General features: G+C 37.7%; 1 protein-coding gene across 2 annotated transcripts in view; it reads right to left on the reverse strand.

The window, feature by feature from the left end:
* Positions 1–22,407, reverse strand: part of MRPL39 (mitochondrial ribosomal protein L39) — a 65,388-nt gene that overhangs the window by 13,108 nt on the left and 29,873 nt on the right. For both annotated transcript variants that reach the window (XM_072432223.1, XM_072432217.1), the window contains exons 5-7: positions 15,731–15,798; positions 12,409–12,521; positions 917–982 (exon numbers count right to left, since the gene is read on the reverse strand). In XM_072432223.1, coding sequence (XP_072288324.1) covers positions 917–982; positions 12,409–12,521; positions 15,731–15,798 — 247 coding nt within the window. The remainder of the gene's footprint in view (positions 1–916; positions 983–12,408; positions 12,522–15,730; positions 15,799–22,407) is intronic.

The following is a 22,407-nucleotide window of genomic DNA, read 5'->3' on the forward strand; positions in this document are numbered from 1 at the left end:
ATCGTAGTGCTTAATTAATACTAAATATTCATTAAGCTTTTTAGGACCAACGGTTGATAAAGGGTATATGCTCAGGTGAAATGAGGATATATATATTTTAATGACCTATGGTCTTTTTTGCAACAGGGTATGATGAAAGCATCATTCAGGTGATCAGGATTCAGACCAAAAAGCGTTGCTGCACAGAACTCTTGTTTGTCACACGTTGTTCCCCATGTGGACAACCCTGAATGCTGATCGCCCGTTCTGCCTGTGGGCATGAATGTGTTCCCAGCCTCTGATGTTCTCTCCTGATTTTCTCTGTAATATTGTGACCAAGCATGAACAATGAACAGCATACTAATATAAGACTTTTTAGAGAATGTTACTCCTGATGAAGCAAGTTAAGCAAAACGCGTTGCACAACATTGAGTGAACAATTGTTACAGACAAACATGCATTGCAATATGGTCACATGTATATGAAACTGATTTTCATTAAGTGTGAATAAAATTCTTTACAATAAAATAAATACTAATACACCATTAAAGTCCCATATTTGTTGTTAGTGAATGTGTATATAGTTAACTAAATGATAATTGCCAAGCTCACACTCCAGTGGCATCTGCAGGCTGAAAATTTGTTTTGTAAATGAATCTTCTAGCCTGCATATAAGCACTATGTCAAGTGATCAGATCAGTATTACTTTGCTAAAAGGCCCTGGGGAGAACACTGCACGTGATCTAAAAAGCACTCTGACCAATGTTTGCTGAGCTGTCAGTGAAAGTCCAGTATAACAGGTAACAACCATGAACAGTATTTCTGGTAGCTGTCAACAGGAAGATGTAGATTAAGGTACTCCAAAGAAAATAAGCGAACAGATTTCAAGTCCCTCCGTAAATGCAGCAATATTTCCACACATTAAATGAGAACTGACCTGTGCAAGGTGACTTTTCCTTCAGGATGCTGAGCTGCTTTCTCCTCCAGACACATCAGTTTATACCTAGAAAATAAAATGTCTCATTACACATTATACGGGTTTAGGACTAGAAGATGCTTACAGAAGAAAAATGAGCTTATTGATGAAAAGTGTGCTAAAGAAAAGGTCCTTATTGTTAGTAACCAGATCAAAATAACTAAAATCTGAACATTAGAACATTAGAGAACAGTTACCGAATACATTCTTGAATATACACCAAGGTGCCTAGTTTTTAAGCATAACTAAATTGACTCAAGTATAAACCTTAGGTGCTAAAGGAGCTCTTACTGGGAACATTCAAAACAGTAATAAATAGAAATGTCAATAAAACATTATGAATACACATTTCAGGTGTGTTATTTTTAAAACATTTGTTCAAAAGGGGAAAAATTCAAATCACATAGGCTTAATCTGTTTTTTCCTTTTTTTAACAGGTTTTAATATTTTGTACTTTTCGGTTGGTTATGATGGTCACTTGCTCTAAAAAGATCATTAGTGAAAAATTGTTGTATAACTGTAGGTGATATGTCCTCATGTAAAGTGTGTATCAAACTCTAATAAAGTCTCAGAGGGCAAGAGTTTGCTTGTCATACACTTTAAAGTAGGACTAAACTCGTTGTTAGGTGGTAAGTTTCTACACAACATACAGGACATCATATGCCTCTTGTGTCAAACAGTACTACCTCCTGATGGTTTTTTTTCGAGTTAGGTCTGTTTTAAAAAAGAACACAGCATTATCTACTGGTGTGACCTGAATATAAACCCAGATTCATTATTTAATGGCAGGTCAAAAAAAATCTTGGTTTATATTTGAGTATATATGGTAATAGGCAATAATGTTAAGGTTAGGAAAGGTCAGGACTCTGACAGCTGTTATGTTTTCTGGATGGCATTTACAAGTGATTGAATAACTTGGTAAATAGATTTGCTCTTTAAAAGGCATCATTTATAATACTTCCCACTATCCTATTGACCAAATTCTGTAAAAGATATAAACACTGTAACCTGTAACACAAACCTTTAAGACAGAAGCACAAGACATTCCCGATCACTACAGGGTTTATGAATGCATGGCATTTCACAGAATGCTGAAGCCCTGGGAGTCAACCAGATGTGCAGAATGCAAATATGTAGACATGGGATATTACAATAGGAGGGGGGAACAGATTAGGCACCTCACCTGTCTACTGCTGCTCTATTACCATCAAGTCAGGATTCAGCTTATGAAAAGGAGACACCATTGTATTCCTTTACTCTCAGTGGTGTCATCATGTATGGGGCCAGTTTTAGTAAAGCTCTCAAAGACTGGATAAAATAGGCTGTCATGGGAGAACCTGGGTGATCCAGTAAACCAGGAATTTCTTAAAAATCATTTGCTATTTGCTGGGAAATGTTTTTAATTCTCAAGCAGATACATTTCAGGATTGCACGATCACCCATGTTCTCCCATGACAGCCTATCTTTTCTAGTCCTGGGGAGCTTTAATTGAAGTGTATGAAAAAGCTGTATACATTTCAGGAAAGAACTGAAAGTAAAACAAATCATTTGGAAGGTAAAACAGCTCCCATATATGTATTATATAAGTAATTATTCTGTGTTTTTCGCTCATTGCCCAAAGTTCAACTTTAAAAGGCATGCTAAATTGTTGTTCCTTAATATTAGCAGAAGGTTGGGTGGAAAGTGTCCGTAATTATTTCTGTTTTTTTATTTTAATAAAAGCCTACCTACCCTTTAAACTTTATTAATCCGCTGAGAGTGGTTTTCATATTTTGCCTGTAAAACCCTTTCAATGTGTTTTTCTTTGATTATGAAATATACATCCACGTTTCTTTACAAAGACACATTAGCAGATAAAAGGTAGCACATATGCCATGAGCTAATATAAAATAGAACATCTGCTCGGATGCTCCTGTTTTTCCAGCTGGCCCCCCGCTATAATGTTTTGGTGCTTACAAGATTAAAGATTTGAAGCAGAAATAATCTCAGCAGCTGTTTACATCTGCCGAACGGTGGAGAAGTGCGGATATTCATTGCCCACATGGTCAGTATTAAGAAAAAGGGAGAGCTGTTTGTGGGAATGTGTTCCCTTTATTTGCAGTCATTAGTATCCATCTGCACTTTAACTCGTGCCTAATCAGCTGTGTTTGGGGGGAATTTGGTGTTGGTTTGTCACTAAAAAATGCAAGAAAATGCACAGATAATTAGTTGCTAATTAGCACCTCTGTGCATGTGGTACAGGATGAAGGAATGTTGCTTGCAAGGTTGTGGAGTTGGAGTCAATGAGTCAATGACAATTTTGGGTACCTGGAGTTGGAGTCGATAGAAATGTGCCGACTCCGACTTCTGATAAATTTAAATTATAATAAAAAAATACAGCAAGTTCAAATGTCCTATTTCACAAACAATAGTCATAATTAAGTACTTCTCTGATGTAAGAACAAAGCCAAGTGTATAGTTGTATTTCTACTAGTGTGAAGTTCAGCTGAGCTTTTTATACAACTTGACGCTCACATTATTGTAATCTGGATATGTACATTGCAAAACGTGTTTTGATTTTACTTTTAGATAAATTGTGTTTAACAAGTTCATTTGAGTGTAAACAAGTGTAATGATATAGGTGTAGGTGAGTGCTATGGCCTGATGTGTGTTCAGGTGTCCTGTCTTCACTCTCCATATATGCTCCCTTCCAGGGCTGAACTTTAACATAATTTTGCACATCACCAAATACTAGGAAGTTAGTAAGGTAGCCCGCCTGGCCCTGGAGCCTCCCACTGCCCTGTCTTCAGCAGAATATCAACAAACAAAGATAAAGGCAGCAGCGTCTGCTCAACTTCCTCTGTCTGCTAAAGGAGCATAGAGGAATTTGGAGGAACAGCTTTTTAGATTCAACTGTAAGTGATCATGTTTATTTTAAAACTGGCTGCTAGCATGGCTACTTGTGTGTACTATGATAGTAGGCTGTGTGCATGTTTCTGGATAAAACTGCAGGGCTATGTGTATGTTTGTGTGTATGGTGCAGGAATGTTTGTGTATAGTGCATATTGTGTGTATGTTTCTGAGTAAAATGTAGGGCTCTGTGTTGTGTGTATAGTATTTATGTTTGTGCATGTTTTTCTGTATAGGACAAATTATGTCTAAGTTTAGTGCAGGGCTATAGCTTATTTGTGTGTAAAGTGCCGTGTTGTATGTATGTTTGCAATAGTGCAGGACTATGTGTATGTTTGTATTTAAATCAAAGAATATGCTAGATAGTATAACATATTTTATATTTATACTTTAGTGAACGCAGCACCCCATTCACAATGGCAAAAAGTCTATCAACAAACACGATAATGTCTGCTGTTTATGAGCTCTTTACATTATCAAGTGATGGGAAACATTACATGTGCCAATGTTTTCTTGAAGATGATGGTGAAAAACAGTTTGATGCAAAAATTACCAGTTTCAGTGGGTCTAACAAAAATGCACCTACAAGAGCATCAAATTTGAAAAGACACTTGCAGCATTTTCATCCTAAAGAGTTTGAAGTTGTGAATGAGAAAGATATCAATGAAAATATTCCATCTACTTCTGGGATAAAAAATGTTTAGAAACCTACTGGAGACCAAACACAACTAAGAAGACTCTTTATATCTGACAAAGTTACCATAACAATGACACCAGAAAAAATCAGAAACCACATTTTTGGTTTTATGTACCGTTATCCTTCTTTTCACAGTCAGCCTTTTTAGGCCTAAATGGAGAATGGTTAAAAAAACTTGGTGTTTCTCTGGAAAGAGAAAGTATAAGGAAACTTAAATTTGAAGAGGCCAAATGTAAAAAGAAAAACCTACAAAAAGGTCTGAAATGGATGCATGCACACGTCACAAAGTCAATTATTTTGCTATTAATGTTAGATTTGTTGATGAAAATAAAAAACAATAACGCAAATCTTGGGAGTAAAGGACACCCAGTCACATCACACCAGTGACTATCTTCAAAAGTTAGTGGAGGATGTTCTAGAAGATTTTGAAATGAAAAAGGAACACATTCTATGTATTGTGACAGATAATGCTTCTAATATGTTGAGCACAATTGAGACAATGAATAAAGTAGATGAAGAAAGTGACAAACAGATATTAAAGGAAGACAGTTCTGCAAATTTTGGAGAAAGTGAAAGCGATAAGAATAGGGACATTTTGAATAACATTGTTGAAGAAGCATCCAAGCGTACTACTATTCAACATATGCGTTGTGTTGTTCATACTCTGCAACTTGCAATAAGAGATGGATTGAAAGATTGTCATGCAGCTACTCTAATTGGCAAATTGAGGCAAGTAACTGTTGCAGGCAGGGCCCCTAAAACAGATGCCATTTTGAAAAGACCTGCAGGAAAAGGAGCCATTTTGGATTAAACAACACGCTGGGGAAGCACTCATTTGATGGTAAAGCCTTTGCTTGAACTAAAAGACTTTCTTGAAGAACTGGACAATGAAAATGTTTTATTAACAGAAAGCCAGTGGACACAAGTATAAGCACTGGAAAATCTACTTTCTAACCCCTTTGTTGACACCAAGAGTTTCCAATCTGAAGATTTAACACCTGGTAAATTCTTTTTAAAATGGAAGAGCTTGATATATTGCCTGAACAAAAGTGGAGGGTTGTATCTTCAATGAAGAAAAGAGAGAATCTCTTACTGGATAATCAAATCTTGTTAGCTGCTATTTATGTTGATCCAATAAGCCAAATTTTGTTGAGCGATGACCAGACTGATACTGCAAAAAAGGCCCTTTTTGATGTAGCAGTTCGCATGAAAGGATTACTACCTGAAACACCCTCACTGGATGAAGCTATGATTGACTTTGATTCCTACTTGCACAAAATGGAACTTTCAACAGTAAAGCGACGTTGCATATGCATGAAAGATAAATGACCAGAAAATGTCCAAATAAAGAGATTCCAGCAGGAGTTTTTTAAAGAATTAAAAGAAGTAGAAAAGTATGATCATTCATCAAAACTGACTGTAGAAGAACCACCCTTGTTTATTCAGAGATTATTAGTAATGTGGCTAGAACTGTAACAGAAATGCCGCCCACCCAAGTCAGTGTTGAAATACTATTTTCAGCTCTAAAAATAATCAAGTCAGATTTAGGAGCTTCTATGAAAGAGGATCTGGCAAAAGCAATTCTGTTTCTTAGAACAACACTACATTGAGTTAGTTTTGGATTGCATTTAACAACTATTCTACTCTACAACTATATTCCAAGTTTAATATAAATACTGTTTTAGGTTTTCCACCTTTTGTTTTTGTTCATGTAGTTCATCTTTGTTTTTGTTTTAAAACTACCAAAAAACTGGTAAAGTTCCTGTTCCTGATTTTTATGCATGCTATGCTACTACTTTATAGCCACTTGATTAAAACAATAAAGAAAACTTTATTTGTTTAAACTAGCCAATACAGTAGCGCGTCAGTTTCCTAGCCAGTAGTTCTTTGGTTAAATGGCGTGTATGTTGTGTTCCTTCAATCAACGTGGAAAATACATTAACATATTACATGGTTTCTCATTTTATCTTCACACTTCTGCATTCAAACTTCACAAAAAACTTAGACCCCCTAATTATTTATAAATCAATACATTTATTATAAAATTAAATATAACACAATATTTTTATCATAACAGTTTTTCTCAAGAAACAATAAATAAAAATATGTACTAATTAATTAAATGATGTATTAATCATTATTGCTTTCTTCTCTTAGGTACTTAGGCAAAAAGCTAAATATTTTTGTAAAATTTAAGCAATCTTGCTCGCTTATTGTTAAAAATACACTATTGATGCTTTCTAATAAAGCACCCAAATTTAAATTTTAATTGAATTTTTAGCCTATTTCTTCTTACTACTTCTTTCCATTTAGAGAACATGTTCCCAACAGGATTAGGAAATTGAAAGTATGGTAGTAAAAATGAGAGTTGGTTCCCTTACTTTCAACCAAACTCTTTACCTGGCTAGTTTTATGAAAGGGAACATTATCCATAATAAGCATGGCATGCTGAACACTCCACTCTTTTCACTAAAAACATTTAAAAAAAACTAATCAATAAAAATGAGGAATGCTTCTTGATTAAATGATCATGCTTGTGACTTAAAAGTGGAGGGTACCATTTTTATTCCTCACACAACAAACTGAATAATTTATGGAACACACTCCAGCCACAACATGCACCGCCCTTTGTCCAATAGGAGATCTTCCCTTTTGGTTCTCATTGAGATGTTAAAACCTACTTCATCAAGAAAGTAGATGTTTTTTCCATCTTCCTTAAAAATGAGATCAAGGATTTTGTTAGCACAGCTAAGCCTTTCTTGAAGAGAGTGGGAATCAATGCGCCTTGCAGGAATTAAAGAAGTTCTTTTGAATCACCGTTGGAATTTATCAATGCATCTATCTATTGTTGAAATAGATACATTAATTCCAAATTTGGCAAATAATTGAACCTTCATTTCCCTGGGGCTTATTCCGCAATCTTCGGACATTAACTTGCGTAACTCCTCCTTATGGGCTTCATTGCTATCTGGGAGGAATCACTTCCATTCAGATAACTGTCTACCACTCTTTGACTTCTGCATTTCTTAATTCTCTGGCCCATAGGGTAAGTAATACAAAAAAGTAAGTAAAAAAAAAAAAAGCTAATAACTTTGAAGATAAAAAGATGAATAATATTGTTATCTTAAAACTTAGTATAAAATCCCTGAAATAAAGATATTTAATTTTAAATTATATAAAGTAAAAAAACATAATTGTCAAATCAATTTATTTTCATATATTTTTACTAATGTTTCTTGAGAAAAAATTTATGGTAAAAATATTGTGTAATATTTAATTTAATAACAAATTTATTGATTTATTATTAGAGGGTCTAAATTTTTTGTGAAGTTTGGTTGCAAAAGTGAGACGTTTGAATGCAAAAGTGTGAAGATAAAATGAGAAACCAAGTGAATACAGAGTGGTTGGAGTCGGAGAGTCGGAGTCGGGGGTACCAGAAACTGAAGAGTCAGAGTCGAAGGATTTATCTACCAACTCCACAGCCCCGGTTGCATGCAAGGAAACAGGTGTTTTTCGCACATTGTCCGCCTGTATGTAGAAAATGTATGTGTACCAACTAGGTATCCATGCTTTGGTCCAAGATGTCAGCTAGCTAAGGGGCAAGTTACTTATAGTGCACATGTACTTATCAAAGCCTCTTCTTCTTACAACTTTCATTAGTTGCATTTCACCAATGGAGTTTGATGTTCCCCAACATCATGGAAACTATCTGTATGAATACTAATAAAGCAGAACTAAAGTTTCACTTTAAATAATGGACCAGGTAGTGTTTTATTGCAGAGTGAGGGTGAGGGCAGCACAGCGGTTCAGAGGTTAGCATTCTGGCCTTTGCATGGAGTTTGCAGGTTCTCCCTATATTTGCATGGGTTTCCTCCAGGTACTGTAGTTTCCTCCTACATCCCAAAAACATTCAGTTAGGGTATTTGACTCCCCCCAAAAACATAACTGACCTTAGACTGTATGAAAGACATATGACTATGACATTAGATTGTGAGCCCCTTTGAGGGACAGCTAGTCACATGATTATGGACTTTGGACAATGGACTTTGTGACAGGAAATGTCCCCTTTGCAATAAGCCTTCTTCCCTGAATGGTTGAGGTCTTCATCTGCCCAAACCATAGGAGTTGTTTTGTTGGATATCCAGAACATCCCAGTTTCCCCTGTGGTTGCTGAGACTGAATGGAAGACTGTGGGAGTTAAGTCATTCTGTTCTGGTCAATTAAGATGGCCGAAGATTAGAAGGGGGAAGAAAAGAAGGAAGAAGATGGTGGCAACCCGTAACAAAAATGGGACCGTATATGTAAATACAACAAATAAAACTGTTCCTAACATCACCCACACGGTTCAGTGAGAGCTGTTGGGAGCACAGTTGAGTGAACTTTAGACTAGAGTGAAGTCCAATCAGTCACAAAATATCCCTAGCTGGTCAAGTTGCCTCTGTACATATACTGACCAGATAATGGGAACATTAAAATTAAAACCTGAAAATAAACAGTCTGACCTGCACCTGTGCAACATATTTTTAAAGTCCCTGATTTACAGGTAAGAAAAAAAGTCTCAGTTACCTAGAACAATCAATCAGGATTCATCTTTTGGATGCATAAAGGAATCTAATGGGAGTCAGGAGGTAACCACTTCAGTTTCATCTCAACATTTACAAATCAGCCCCTAAGAGAGGAGCAAAACCTTCCTGCAGCTGAGGTGATAGTTATAAAGGCAGAAAGCAGAGCGGATAGATTTCATCTAGATTATCCCAATGATTCATAACTTGTGACAAGCTGTACAGGAATACAAGCTTGCTCTCCTACAGTTTATTTTCAGAAACAAAGCCGGTGTATCTGCCTACAGCATTTGTGGCTTCCGACAGCTGCCGCCTTCCGAGCTGAGGTGTCACTACCATTTTATCCTAGCAAAGGGTGGCACGCTGGAGGATCCAGGCAAAACTGAACCAGGCCACAGAAAGTGCAGCCAAGGAGGAAAATAAATATTTTATGTGAAAAGTAAAATATACTCGTATCAAAGAGAGCGAGCTGCTGTGCCCACACATTCACTTAGGTGCCTGAAGAGTTTAGAAACAAAGAAATCATTTTTATTTGTGCTTATAAGAAAAGATAAAAAAAAATTGTCATATGTGTCAAACCTTTAAATGCAAAAACTAAAAGAGTTTTTTGTGCAGACAGGAATTTTGCTGTTGTTTTCACACAAACAGTACATCTTTTCCACAATTTGAAGGCTCTAATATAATACACTGAGGTAATCTTGCACTGGAGGGCATCATTTAGGCTCAGTATTTAATCAGACAACCATATCCTCATAGCCAGATCTAAAGGACATCTATTACTTTCCAGAGGTTCTCATGATACCCCACTTTATTATTAATTTTCTTCCCTTTACAGGAAAGCGTTAGAACTTGTCGACCAGCTATATAGGCCTGAGCACTGCACTCTGATAGGAAGAGATGGTCATGTGTCCTTCCGTATTTGGAACTACCAGGTATTTCCTAGGCTTCTACAGAAAAAAGAAGCAGAGGGGGAATGTAGCATAAGTGAGTATTGAGTGGGGAAGGCAAATACTAGTGGGTTGAGGTGATTTATCAAAAGAATCAATGTCTGTGATTGGAATGCACTCCTTACAACAAACAGACATTGTAATAGAGGATGGGTGCTAGAGGTGACAACCACAGACGGTGCTGTGTAGAACTCATGGAAACAGAACACAAAGATATCACCTCTCCAAAGTACAGAATTCCTGGTTTATTATTGAAACACAGAAAAGTCAACGTTTCGGGCCACAGAAGCCATTATTCCTCAGGGCAACATATTGGCATGGTAGTCACTGCATTTTAAAGGGCTGGTTGGTGCTGACAAAATGACAAATTATGTTTATTACTACCGAACAATACACAAGCAAAATCAGGATCAGCTCTTTTCAAGAAAGCAACAAAATGGATGAGAACCTTACATGTTACAATGTGAAGAGTTAATAAGCATAAATACGTGTTATTACTGGAAGTCCCAGGGTTACATACGAGATAGGGTTTGTTCTTAGGTTGAATTTGTATGTAAGTCGGAATAGGTACATTATTTTATAAATGTAATTAGGACAGATGTTTGTTTCAACCTATTATTAGGCAACGTGGTGTCAGTTACTGTATAAAATCCTCAATGTGAGGTAATTACAAACAAAGCAAAAAAATAAATAAAACTTTATGGAGCCTAGACATTTATTAACTTCTGGAGCAAGCTGTGCTTTGATATGCAAAAGGAAACAACTGCAGAGTTTGCCTTGGTCATTAAAGAGTGACAAGATGCTGCAGAGAGCTGTCTTTAGGATCACCCACAACCTCAGCTGTGTTTAGCAACAGACACATTTCTTCTGAAAGTCAGGCAAACTGCCCCCTCCTCCCATCAAGCCTCTGTCCTGTACAGGAGCGAGTAGGGAAGCCCTGTTCATATCTAGGAGTCGTCCGTATGTCGGATGTCCCAACCTCGGGAACGACCTGTACTTTAAAAAGATATTGAAATCACCATGGAGTTCCCCAATCATCACCCGTGTGTCTGGAAATTCGAGCCCATTCAGTTTCTGTGGGATCAATTACTAGTGGTGGATAAGAAGACTTGGCCCACAGTCGATATTCCAGTTCAACCTACATGTGTTCAGTAAGGATGAAGTCAGGGTTCATTGCAGACCCACTTGAATTCTTCTCCATCAAACTCATCAATCCATGTCTTTATGGAGCTAGTATTATGCCCCAGAACTCAAAGATTTGTTATGCCCCATTTTTTGCCATATAGTGTGTTTTGAGAACCTACTTGAAAAATCCATTTAATAACCAATCAGATAGATACTTCTTGGCCTACATAGTAGTTGCCAAGAATAAAGGATATTGTTAAAATAAATTGTAACGTGCACAGCCTTACATGGGTTTTCCCTGTTCCTGGAATCCCTGTGAAAGCCCAAAACAATCCATACTGTAGGTAGTGCTTATTGGACTCGAAGATGTATCCCTAGCAAACCCAGCTTACCATTCATAGGGGGACATATCTGAGCAAGCCAAATGCAGCCTTCAATCTCATCTAAACAACTCTATTTAGGGTAAATGTGAATTTGGTGACATGGATTTGATGTGCATTTCAAATGCAGGAAAATAATGCTCTTGCCCATGAGCCCCAAAGCTTGATCCAAGAAAGATTTGAGGATCTTGTCCATGTCATAAAGATGACATTCAATAAATGCGTTCTCATCAAAGGGGCATTTAGGACAAACTCAGCGAAGCCAGGTACCATTTCCTAAATATTGTTTTTTTTATAATGCCACATAAAGCTTGGGAGGTTGAAAAGCTCCATCGGAGGATCGATAAAAATAACCTGTGTGAATGTACAAGTTTTTCCTGGATATCTCTTTAGAATAGTAAAATGTCCCCAAATATTTTATGCAGAATGGAAAACATTAGCCAACATGTCTAGAAAATAATTACCTCCAGAGTGTCACATTTTGCTCTATACCACCTTAACATAGCTCTGCCACGTGCCAAAGATCAAATCTGTACTGAAATACAACGGCTGGCATACTTCTGCAGCACACAGCTTCTCCTACAAGGCAGACAATGCCGAACCTGAAGGACATTTTACTAACTATTGCTCTTAGTTTCAGCCATACAGAACCTGGCTTCCTCTGCTTAGTGGATAAGCACTGTACTCACCGACCCATAGAGACTGAAGCAGGAACGCGATATCACCACTTTAGAACACCATAAAAGAATGTCTTCTTACAAGTGTTTTCATGTTTTTTGCCTTCATCACACTTCAGTAGACCGCCAGATTTTTTGCTTCAATTGAGTCATAATGAACTGGTAAAAGAACTTACGGATTGTGCTGAAATATGTCTCTGGCGACTTTTTCTTCTACTTCTAGACACTCGAAAGGCAGATCTTGCCTGATCAGTTTAAGTGCGTCCCTGGTGAAAGAATGCAGATTCTCCTGCAGAACAAAACAGATCAACGGTAGATTCGTAAGTATGCCTGTACTTTTGTAATGTACAGTTACAATTCACTGTGAAGATGGGGGAAGAAAATAGCTTATATGTAAATGTTACATAGTAAATAATACTTTTAGCTGTTTTCCCAATAAACACAAATATAAGTAGACTTTCCTGATCTTACCACCTTGGCCATCAATGCAAGGGAGGCAATGATCTACATGGATGTAAAATAATTAAAGTATTGTACATTCATTATGCTTTTATTCAATGTTTTTATATTATCCAATGATTGTTAATGTACTATGAGCTGCAGGTGTATTCATTTTTAGAAGCAGTGCCCTGAAGTATAAAAATATCTCAAGGGTTCTTCTTGAGTAAAATAGCTGAGAAAGGCTGGTTCAGATGAACTCTTGTCTAGGCAAAGCCATATTTTCTAGTGGCATTGCTAGATATAGACTTTTAAAATGTCATCTCTTCTGGGCAGGGTCCTCTCCCCCTCCTGTGTCAATGTCTGTTTCCGTCTGTCATTTGCAACCCTTATGTAATGCACAGCACTGTGTTATATGTTGGTGCTATATAAATACTATTTATTAATATTAATAATAATAATAATATACTATTGAAAGGTTGCCTTCATGATGCTGGGTAGGTTGGTAATATGCAAACCAGCAGATTAACTAAATCAGGCACTTATTTTTTTTTTTTTTTCCGTTATCTGCATGTTGCTTTAAGAAGGCAGCGTAAAGCTTTACTCTTCTAAACCAACTGTTGCTGTGCACCTACCCTAAATGTTTGTCCTAACCTGGTAACTAATAAAGGGACATGGGACATAGGCATTGCTCATATTCTCCCAGCTTCCTGAGACAAGCACCTGGTGCAGCCAAAGATTCACTACTGACCAGTAAGGCCTTCTTTCCCACATATTGGCTGGTGGTTGGGACCATATCTGAGAAAAAAAATGTCTGAAACCTAAATGGTTGTGATGGGAGTCCTATTCACAACAAATCTGCCCACTAAAAGGACAATACTTACTGAAAGCAAACGTACAGAAAGTCTCTGTCACTCTCCCCATTTAACAGAACTCTCCTTCCTTCCTTACTCTTTCCTTTGGAAATCAAACTTATAATATGTTGTGGGTCACTCTGGCTCAATCACTGCATACTAAAAGGCAATCACATGCTCCCCACACATGGAAGCAATGGGTATTTTGCAGCAACTATGGTGGTATAAGTAGATTGGGGGTGAGCTACGCTTAAGGTTGATGAAAATACCTTTCAGTTGCTTTCATCACATTTACTAACAAAGTTAAATTTCCTGTGCACTATTTTTTACAATCCATATTAACAAAAAAAACAAGAAAAAATTTGGCCCGGAGTTGCGGGTTGAGGTCCAATTTAAAGGGCAGTCCCCCAGGGAAAAATCAGACTACAGGAACCAGGAGTGAATATTTGTCGGCATTTCAGCGATGTGCATACCATGGTGAAGCTTGACCACAGAATCCAGGAGATTTGTATGTATTTTATTAAAAACAAAGGGGGGATTGGGGCTCAGGGGATGCACATTTCCACATTCCTATAAGGAATTGTTGTCCTGAGAAACTGACATCAATATCTAAAGATTTGATTGCAATTATGTATTATTCACGTGTCTGTATCATCTCTTACATTTTTTTAAATAGTTCACCTTGTGTCTTAAAGACAAAGAGAAAAAAATTAAACAAATGTTTATCTAAGAAGAAACAAACATTTTCTATCGCTATTCTTTTACAATAACTATTGTAAAAATGCATCAGTTTTGCTGTTGAAATATCCATTTACAGCGAATAATGTGCTGGTGTGTGAAATGGAAGAGCAATACAGCCACCCGCTGGCTACAGAATATTAACGGAATGAAATTCTTTACGGAAAATACAAAACAATCTATCTCTAGGTTTGTTGCAAAACCACTAAGCACTTCACTATTAGGAGCCATTCAAATGTATTCTTCTAATGTGAAGTGCCAACTCCAATCAAAACCATTAAAAGAAAAAAAAAAAATCAGTTATCGTGGTGACCGGCCCGGCAAATGGCTGTGCAGCCAGTTCTTGATTCTGTCGGTTTCTTAAAGCTGAACACCACACATATGAGGCACAAATGAATACAGTATATATTCATGAAAAATAAATGTAACTCAATGTCTGTATTTGATCTTCTGAGCGGTACTGAGATTGATAGAGGGAGGGAATAGATTGAGAACCAAAATCAGATAAGCTGAAAGGAAGAGAGAACAGAGAGATACATCTTCAGTCAGTTACTGATCCATCACTGCCTAATGGGTTAAAAGGCAATTCCATTAGCAGGTGAAACACCTTCTTTATATGCATTTCAGTGTTTTTAGATGTTTGACTCCTATTAAGATTTAAGTTTCTTTACACTGGCCATATGTGATATCTTTTTCTGAGTACTCCTTTATTTATTGATCACAATCCCCCATGTTTTCATGTCTGTACTCAGTACACTTGCTTAACTAAATCCCTCAAACCAATTAATCAAATCTGTGGGTAATACAACACTCAGAGAGACAAGAGTCCTTCACCCCTCATTTAATCTGCTCACATTGTAGCATTTCCTGAATGAGGAATAAAAGGAATGTGAACGTTTAGAAATCAGTACATTGGTTACCAGGAACTGTGCTGAATTTATATATCGAGCGTTCTTTCCAGCCTCTTTTAGACAGGTGCGCCACCTGGCACTTTCCCGTAACCACAGTATATACCCAGGAAAAGATAGAGAGATGCTGCAACTTAAAATTTAAGGATACAGTCATACAACAAAATCTAGGTTTGGTGAAGACGCTTAAACCACAGGTATTCCACAATAATGATTTCTCAGACCGACACACTCGAAGCATAAAAAGGAATATGGTGATAAATCACAGCTGCAAGCGAAGCCAGAACTAGAGATATTGATAGTGAAAGAACACATCCAGCAATTACTCAGGATGTGACTTGAATACAAATTGATAGTTGAGATAGGCTTCAACTGTAGTTGTGCTTTAAATTGCCCTATGAAGTACCATCTTGGAGTACACATTGGCATGCAACATTGAAAAATGGTCCAGATTTAGTCATCTGAGGCACCTGTACAGATCACTTATTGCAGCTGTAATCAAACATTTTCTCCTTATCTGTAAATACTGAATCCTAAAGCCGAAAGTGTATTTCACTCACCTTTGTTGGCTGCCATTCGTCTAGTTTTGGATCCAACACTACGTCATAGCAGAACGCTCCAGCAATCACTGTAGACATAGAACACATACAAGATGTCAGATGGATGGGATTGATACATAAGCTGCCTGTAAAAGCAGATTTGCAAAACCTTTGGCAGAAACAGTTTGGAAATGTTGTGGAATGGAAGATATCCTTAGAGGGTGCCAGGCTAAGCCTGTCCATATTTTACTTGTCTGAGGATGATGCCAGCTATCGGAATTTGCTGAATATCCGGCAGCACATGAATAGTTACTGAACTGCACAATCCAAGTGAACACATGAACAAAATCCATTCAAGCTTTATTTTATTATTCAGTGTCTTGGGTAACTGGAACCCAGACTCCATGTGATAGCTGGTCACATAACCAAACTAAAAAGTCAAACAATACAGGACCTCCAGGAAAGAACAACAGAATCCCAGCCTGAACAATGATGCCGTTTTTACTAAGCAACATGTGAGCAATTTCCCAGTACCAGTCAAGTGACTGATCATGAGAACAAGCCTGGATTCCTGGGATAAACAACATCAGAGAGAACATATACTAAGCAGGTATTATAGTATGTCCACCCAACAAACCTTCAATGCAAACTGCTTGTTCCATTCTCCTTTGATTCCATTTGTGTATTACGGGAACAAATTCATTTATCACCAAAGGACAAAACCAAACATTTATTTTGGGTGAATTTAAGCGCCAAGGAGGTTCACAGCTTTTCTAAACCTTGGAGAGACCTCGAAGAGAGCTATGACCAGTGGGGCTGAAAGTTTTATTCAGGTTTTAGGTCTATGAAAAATAAACTGTCTGAAATAAAAAAATAAAAAAATGAGGCAACCCGTGATGCATTTCTGTATCCAGCAACTGATTCTCCATAAACATACAAAGAGAGCAAACTTCAAGTGCATGGGACTAAGTTCACACGTGCAATAATTGTCGTTGGAAAGGATCTTTCACAATCAAAAGCTGCAAAATGCATGAACGAGTGCTGTTCTGCTATATGGAGAGGGGAGGAGGAGAATGATAGAGCCGAACCCTGCTGCACGCTCTCCCCTTCACTTGATTTACAATCGTTCATCGCCCATCGTCTGTGGATCTGCCAGGATGGATAGTGGACAACGAGCACTGTACACACACCAGATTCCTGTTCGATCTCTGCCCTGAGCTGATTATCGGACAAGAATCATTGCACGTGTGTATGTAGCCCAATGTTATGGTTTTAGATAAGAAATGGAAAGATCAATGATGCAAAAATGGATGGTTAACCCTAAAAGCTGAAAAGCTGAACCAATTGCTTAGTGGCATTGGCATGCTGGACCAGTGCTTCTGAACTAGGGTTCCATAGAACCCCAAGGTTCCTCCAGAGGTTGCTGGGGGTTCCTTGTGCAAGGAGCAATTTGTGACTCTTAGAGAGTTTAAGTGACACCAATGATCTTTTTGGCTATCTGTAAGGGTGACATTCTTCCACATGGCAAGCAATGTAAGAAGCATTCTTTCTACTGATCACACTAATGTATTGTGAGCTGTGGATATAGCAATTATAGGAGAGGTCCCTGAAGACCTAAACGTTGTTTCAAAGGGTTCCCAAATGTTAAAAAGTTTGAGAAACACTGTGCTGGACAATACACTGCATTGTTATTTTTGTGACCACTTGCAATGTAACTCTGCTGGTATTACCGTGCCTCCCTTGCAAACACACATTAATACTCGTGTTGGTCGAATATCTCACTATTCGATTCGACAGCTATTCGATCAAATAGTGGGATATTGTTCGGGTGATAGAATGCCAAATTCGAACACCAATAAAGTCAATGGTGGGAGAATTTGGGTTATTTTTAGGGACTATTATTACTTTACTAGTTGTTTGTGTTGAACACTGCAGTTGAATGTGTTGTACTCTTCAGTTCCTCTACGATCCCCTGGGGATCGCACACTCTTCTCAATGATTGCAGCCACGGCTGCAATCATTGTGAAGATGCTCGGCACTATAGATCTCTGATTGGCTGGAAGTCTCCCCATTCAAAACCTCTAGTGCTCTATGATATAAGTAGCACAGTAATATGATACATTTGTTACACTAGAGGTTAATTAACTTACAGTGGCCTGGGGATCGCAAACTCTTCTCAATGATTGCAGCCACGGCTGCAAGTAGCACAGTAATATGATACAAGTCTCCCCTTTCAAAACCTCTAGTGCTCTATGATATAAGTAGCACAGTAGTATGATACATTTGTTACATTTTTCTCGCAGTGGATAAAAAAATGTAACAAATGTATCATACATTTTACCGTGCTGGAAAGTGTGTTACAGAGTAAAGCTACGTACACACTTCCAATTATTATCGTTGGTAAACGAACGACGAACAATCCTGCACGATATCTGCGAACGATCGTATAGCACCGATCCTGTACATACAGATAACGACACGATCGTTCGTAGATATTGTACACACAATAGATGCGATCGTTTGAACGATACAGGAAGTTACGTGCACCACAGGAACGTTCGTTCATCACGCATGCTCAGGCCATGGACGATCAATGAACGATCGTACACACGAACGATGGTCAACGATCGTCGTCCAATCCGATCCGCCGGTCCGGTCGTTCATTTCCAACGACTTTCCTCGTTCGTCGGCGTCGTTGGTTACTTTTTTTACGAACGATTTTTGCCCAATCGATCGTTCGTTCGTCGTTCATTTTGAACGATAAAAATTGGAAGTGTGTACGCAGCTTAAGAGATATCATGTCTTTGTAGGATAACCTGTAAAAAAAAAAAAATTAGTTAAATAAACAGTCAAAAAATTATTTTAACAATAATTTTAATTTTTTATTTTTATCTGAATTTTTGCCGTCGAATCTCGTTTTTTTCGGGTCGGGTCTATCCTGATTCAAACAGCCAAATTTGGTCGAATATAAAGACAACCTGAATTCGAACACCAACACTAATTCATACATGCATAAGGCAGTGGAGTCACATCCTGACCCCTTGTTTTACCAATTAAACAAATGTTTTTCTATCCATTTTCACACCAAGCGGTCACAAAGGTTTTACAATTAAATGCAGCTTCCATCTGACAATCTACAGATAAAAATGAAATAATGAAATACAATATAAATGCCCAACATTTGAAGGCCTTGACCTTTTAGTGGAACAGAACTGTAAATATTAGCTAGGGACCCAAGCTATATCCAAATATAGGAAATATGCATGTTAGGGGCTTTCAGCATCACCTTCATGGAGGATTTTTTATTTTTTATTTACCAAAAGTAGCAGTAAATCAACTGTGCTGTAAATAAATACATTTCCATAGATGTTATGTATCTGAACTCCGCTGGCATATGTCCTGTTGCTAAGCAGTCTGGATAACCAGAAGGACTGAGACCGCACAGCACTGCTATAAAACACTTTCACTTACAGGACTGTAAACGAATAGGAGGTGAAACGAAAATGTGATGATAGAAATACAGCAAATACAAATATGCTGCGATTTAAGTACTTGAAATTTGGTCGAATACAAAACAAGATTTTTAAAAGCAATGTTCTTTTTCTTTGAACAAATCAATATTTTACAAGAGAGGCGGACGAATTGGTATCGCTTTCAAAGAATGTTGGTGCAAAACTGTTTAATCCAAGGCGGTGTTTCTCAATCAAGGTTTCTCCGAAAGTTGAAAGGGGTTCCTTGAGCAATGAGCAGTTTGTGCCTTCCAGGTCAGATGATATATTTGGCTATCTGTAATAGTGTCTTCCCACTGGCCAGCAATGTAAGAGACATTCTTTCCACAGATCTCCATGCGAATGTACTGTGAGCTGTGGATATAGTAATTTAACCTCCCTGGCGGTCGGATTATGTCAGTATTTTTATGTCAAAAGCGGTACATAGTTTTGCGTGGAAATTTGTTGTTTGATATTTTAAATTCTTAGGAATATCTCCCGGGTATGATAAGTTTGAAACATAAATCAAATTAAAATATAATAAATGATAAATAATTTAAAAAAATAAGGAATTTATTAATTTTATTAAAAAAACAAAAAATGTACAAAATTTTAAAATTTGTCCAAACAAGGGTACAATAATAAAATAAACTTTTGGGTTTATTGTTTATTATTTGGATTTATTTTTTATAACTTTTTTACTGTAATCAATGCTTTTAAATTTCCCGCCACATGTTTTCACAGCGTACCGACGCGTCATGCATCACAATCAAGCCCGGGGAAGTGATGTAGAAGCCTGCCAGAAATTGCTGAGGACGCCGCTGGATCGTGGGGAGTAGGTGGGATTTTTTTTTCCTACCCCGAGTGTGGCTCAAGGTCAACGCTTTTGGTACATAAACCTCACCCTGAGCCACACCTTCATGGATCACCGTCAGGGGCGTTGAGTGAGAAGTGTTCTTTCCAGGCACTTTTAGCCGGGGTGCACCACGTGGCACTTTTCAGTAATGACCCGGCTGTTTTTAGGTGGTAAAAGCTTGGTCACATTTCAGGGGCTGCCACCCCCCTACAGCGTCTTCCCATCCGGCTTAAAAAACAATTCTGGGGAGAACCCTGGGGAGGTTCCCTAAGAACCTCAAGGTTATTTCAAAGGTTTCCCTATATTAAAAAGGTCGAGAAAGGCCGGTAGAAAGTCACTGAAAATGTCAAGGGGGCTCTTTGCATCTGGAAGGAAAAGTTTCTTTAAAATAAGAAATGTAAATATGTGGAAAAGATTTTCAAAAAATCTAGTCTAGACAACTCTGTAGAATGCTGGATGTTTTTGTAAATATATAGATTGTAATTACTGTATATACTCAAATATATCCAAACTAAAAATCAAACATCTTATTTTTATCTAAACTTACAGTGAACTTTTTTAAATATCAAAACACCTGTCTCAGTCTGTACATTTTTCTCCCTTTTTACTGGTTAAAGTATTTTGGACTTTTGGGTTGGTTATACCATGTTCTTGCTTTTTAATCTTTCATGCATTATTGTTGACCAGCAGTAAATAGTGCACTGTCCCCATGTAAAGTTTGTTACAAACTCACTTCTCTTGATGGCAAGAGTATGTTATTCACATTACATGAAGACACAGTGCCATCTACTGGTGTGAACCGAATACAGAGATTCTTTTTCTAATGGGAAAAAAAAATTGGTGTATACTCAAGTATACCTATTAGTATATGTAAGAAATAGCACAGTAAATTGATGATTGTGGAGTATCTGATTGCATTTAAATGGAACATTTACCCTGTTACAGAACTCTAGAAATGCAATATAGGATGATGAATTCATCTAAAAAATTGTAGACTTCTGGTTTTGAAGATGCAAGCTTTATACAAATTTTAATTTTTATCTTTTGGTTGAACCCAATGGACAAGTATCTTAATAACGTTGGTATTTTATAAAAACACAATAAAGCCTTGTCCATAAAGCTCTTAACATAGTATGGTAAGCCTGCTTCCATCTGCCTGAACAGTGCAACTTTCTCATTCTTTGTTTCCTATATTGCCATTAAAATTTGTGCCCCCAGGGAATGTTAACTTTTGAACGGTGGCTATAAGAAAGTTTTTTCCTAATATGATTAGGGACTAGCAAAGTGTGTGCCTTGTCAATACATTAGCATGAAGCACTGATTGGCACCAAGTCCTGCTCCTTCATCTCCCAGGCCAAGTGCACCTGCACTGGATTTAGGAAGAGGCCAAAGTCACACTAAGTCAAATCCTAGAATACACACACACACACATCAGATGATTGTCATCCAATAATCGACAAGAATTTGGGGCGTGTAAAGCGCTTGCCTTTCAAGCGAGCGTCCTGGCGGACCAATGGATGAGGAATGATTGTAATAAAAGTGAAGGGGAGAGAGCACAGCGGAGTGCCATTCCGTCGTTCTCCCGCCTCTCCTTAGAGCAGATTAGCGCTGTATGTACAGTGCTCGTTCATGCATCGTGCAGTCGTTTGTCATGGGAAAGGATCTTTCATGATCCTTTCCAATGGCAATTATTGCACGTGTGTACGTAGCCTAACCCTACTTAATCCGGAAGGAGGGCGCTTTATTTTTATTGGAAATGTGCCAGAATTGCCATTAGGTCTGCCTGATACGGTGAGCAGTTTTTAGAGATGCAGTAGATATTTAATGGTGTGCAAACCTCATAGAGCACTTGGGCTGACTGTTCATGCCCTCTTGTACTTTGGTATCATTGATTTTGCTGCCATATTCCTTGTAGCAAGTTATAAAAGCATTGACAATACCAGGTTTTTACAGAATCATTAAAATGAATTTTGAAGCATCCAATGTCCTTATCTAACCATTTCCCAGGTATATGGCTTACAAATTGATTCTCAAGCACTGCTTTATGTACGGTATACTGCAGAAGGCTGAAGTAGTGATTCACTGGGGTCACCCAAAAAAAAGAACAGCATTCCCGGTAATATCAGGTCCTCCTTTTGTGTCACAACTCAAAGCTTTTATACTGTAATAGCAGAAAACTGGCAGCCTAAATAACCGGCGACTGGGGCTTTAATCTTAGCCTCTTCAGTGGAAATTATTTACGAAAGGGCAGCTCCGTCGCAAGAGAAGAAAGTGCACACATTAAATGATTTCAAATGCCTTGATCATTTTTTATGTGTCCTACAACAGCTCGACAACACAAAATTCATCTCATG

This window comes from Pyxicephalus adspersus, chromosome 1 (assembly GCF_032062135.1).
Source record: "Pyxicephalus adspersus chromosome 1, UCB_Pads_2.0, whole genome shotgun sequence".
NCBI lineage: Eukaryota > Metazoa > Chordata > Amphibia > Anura > Pyxicephalidae > Pyxicephalus > Pyxicephalus adspersus.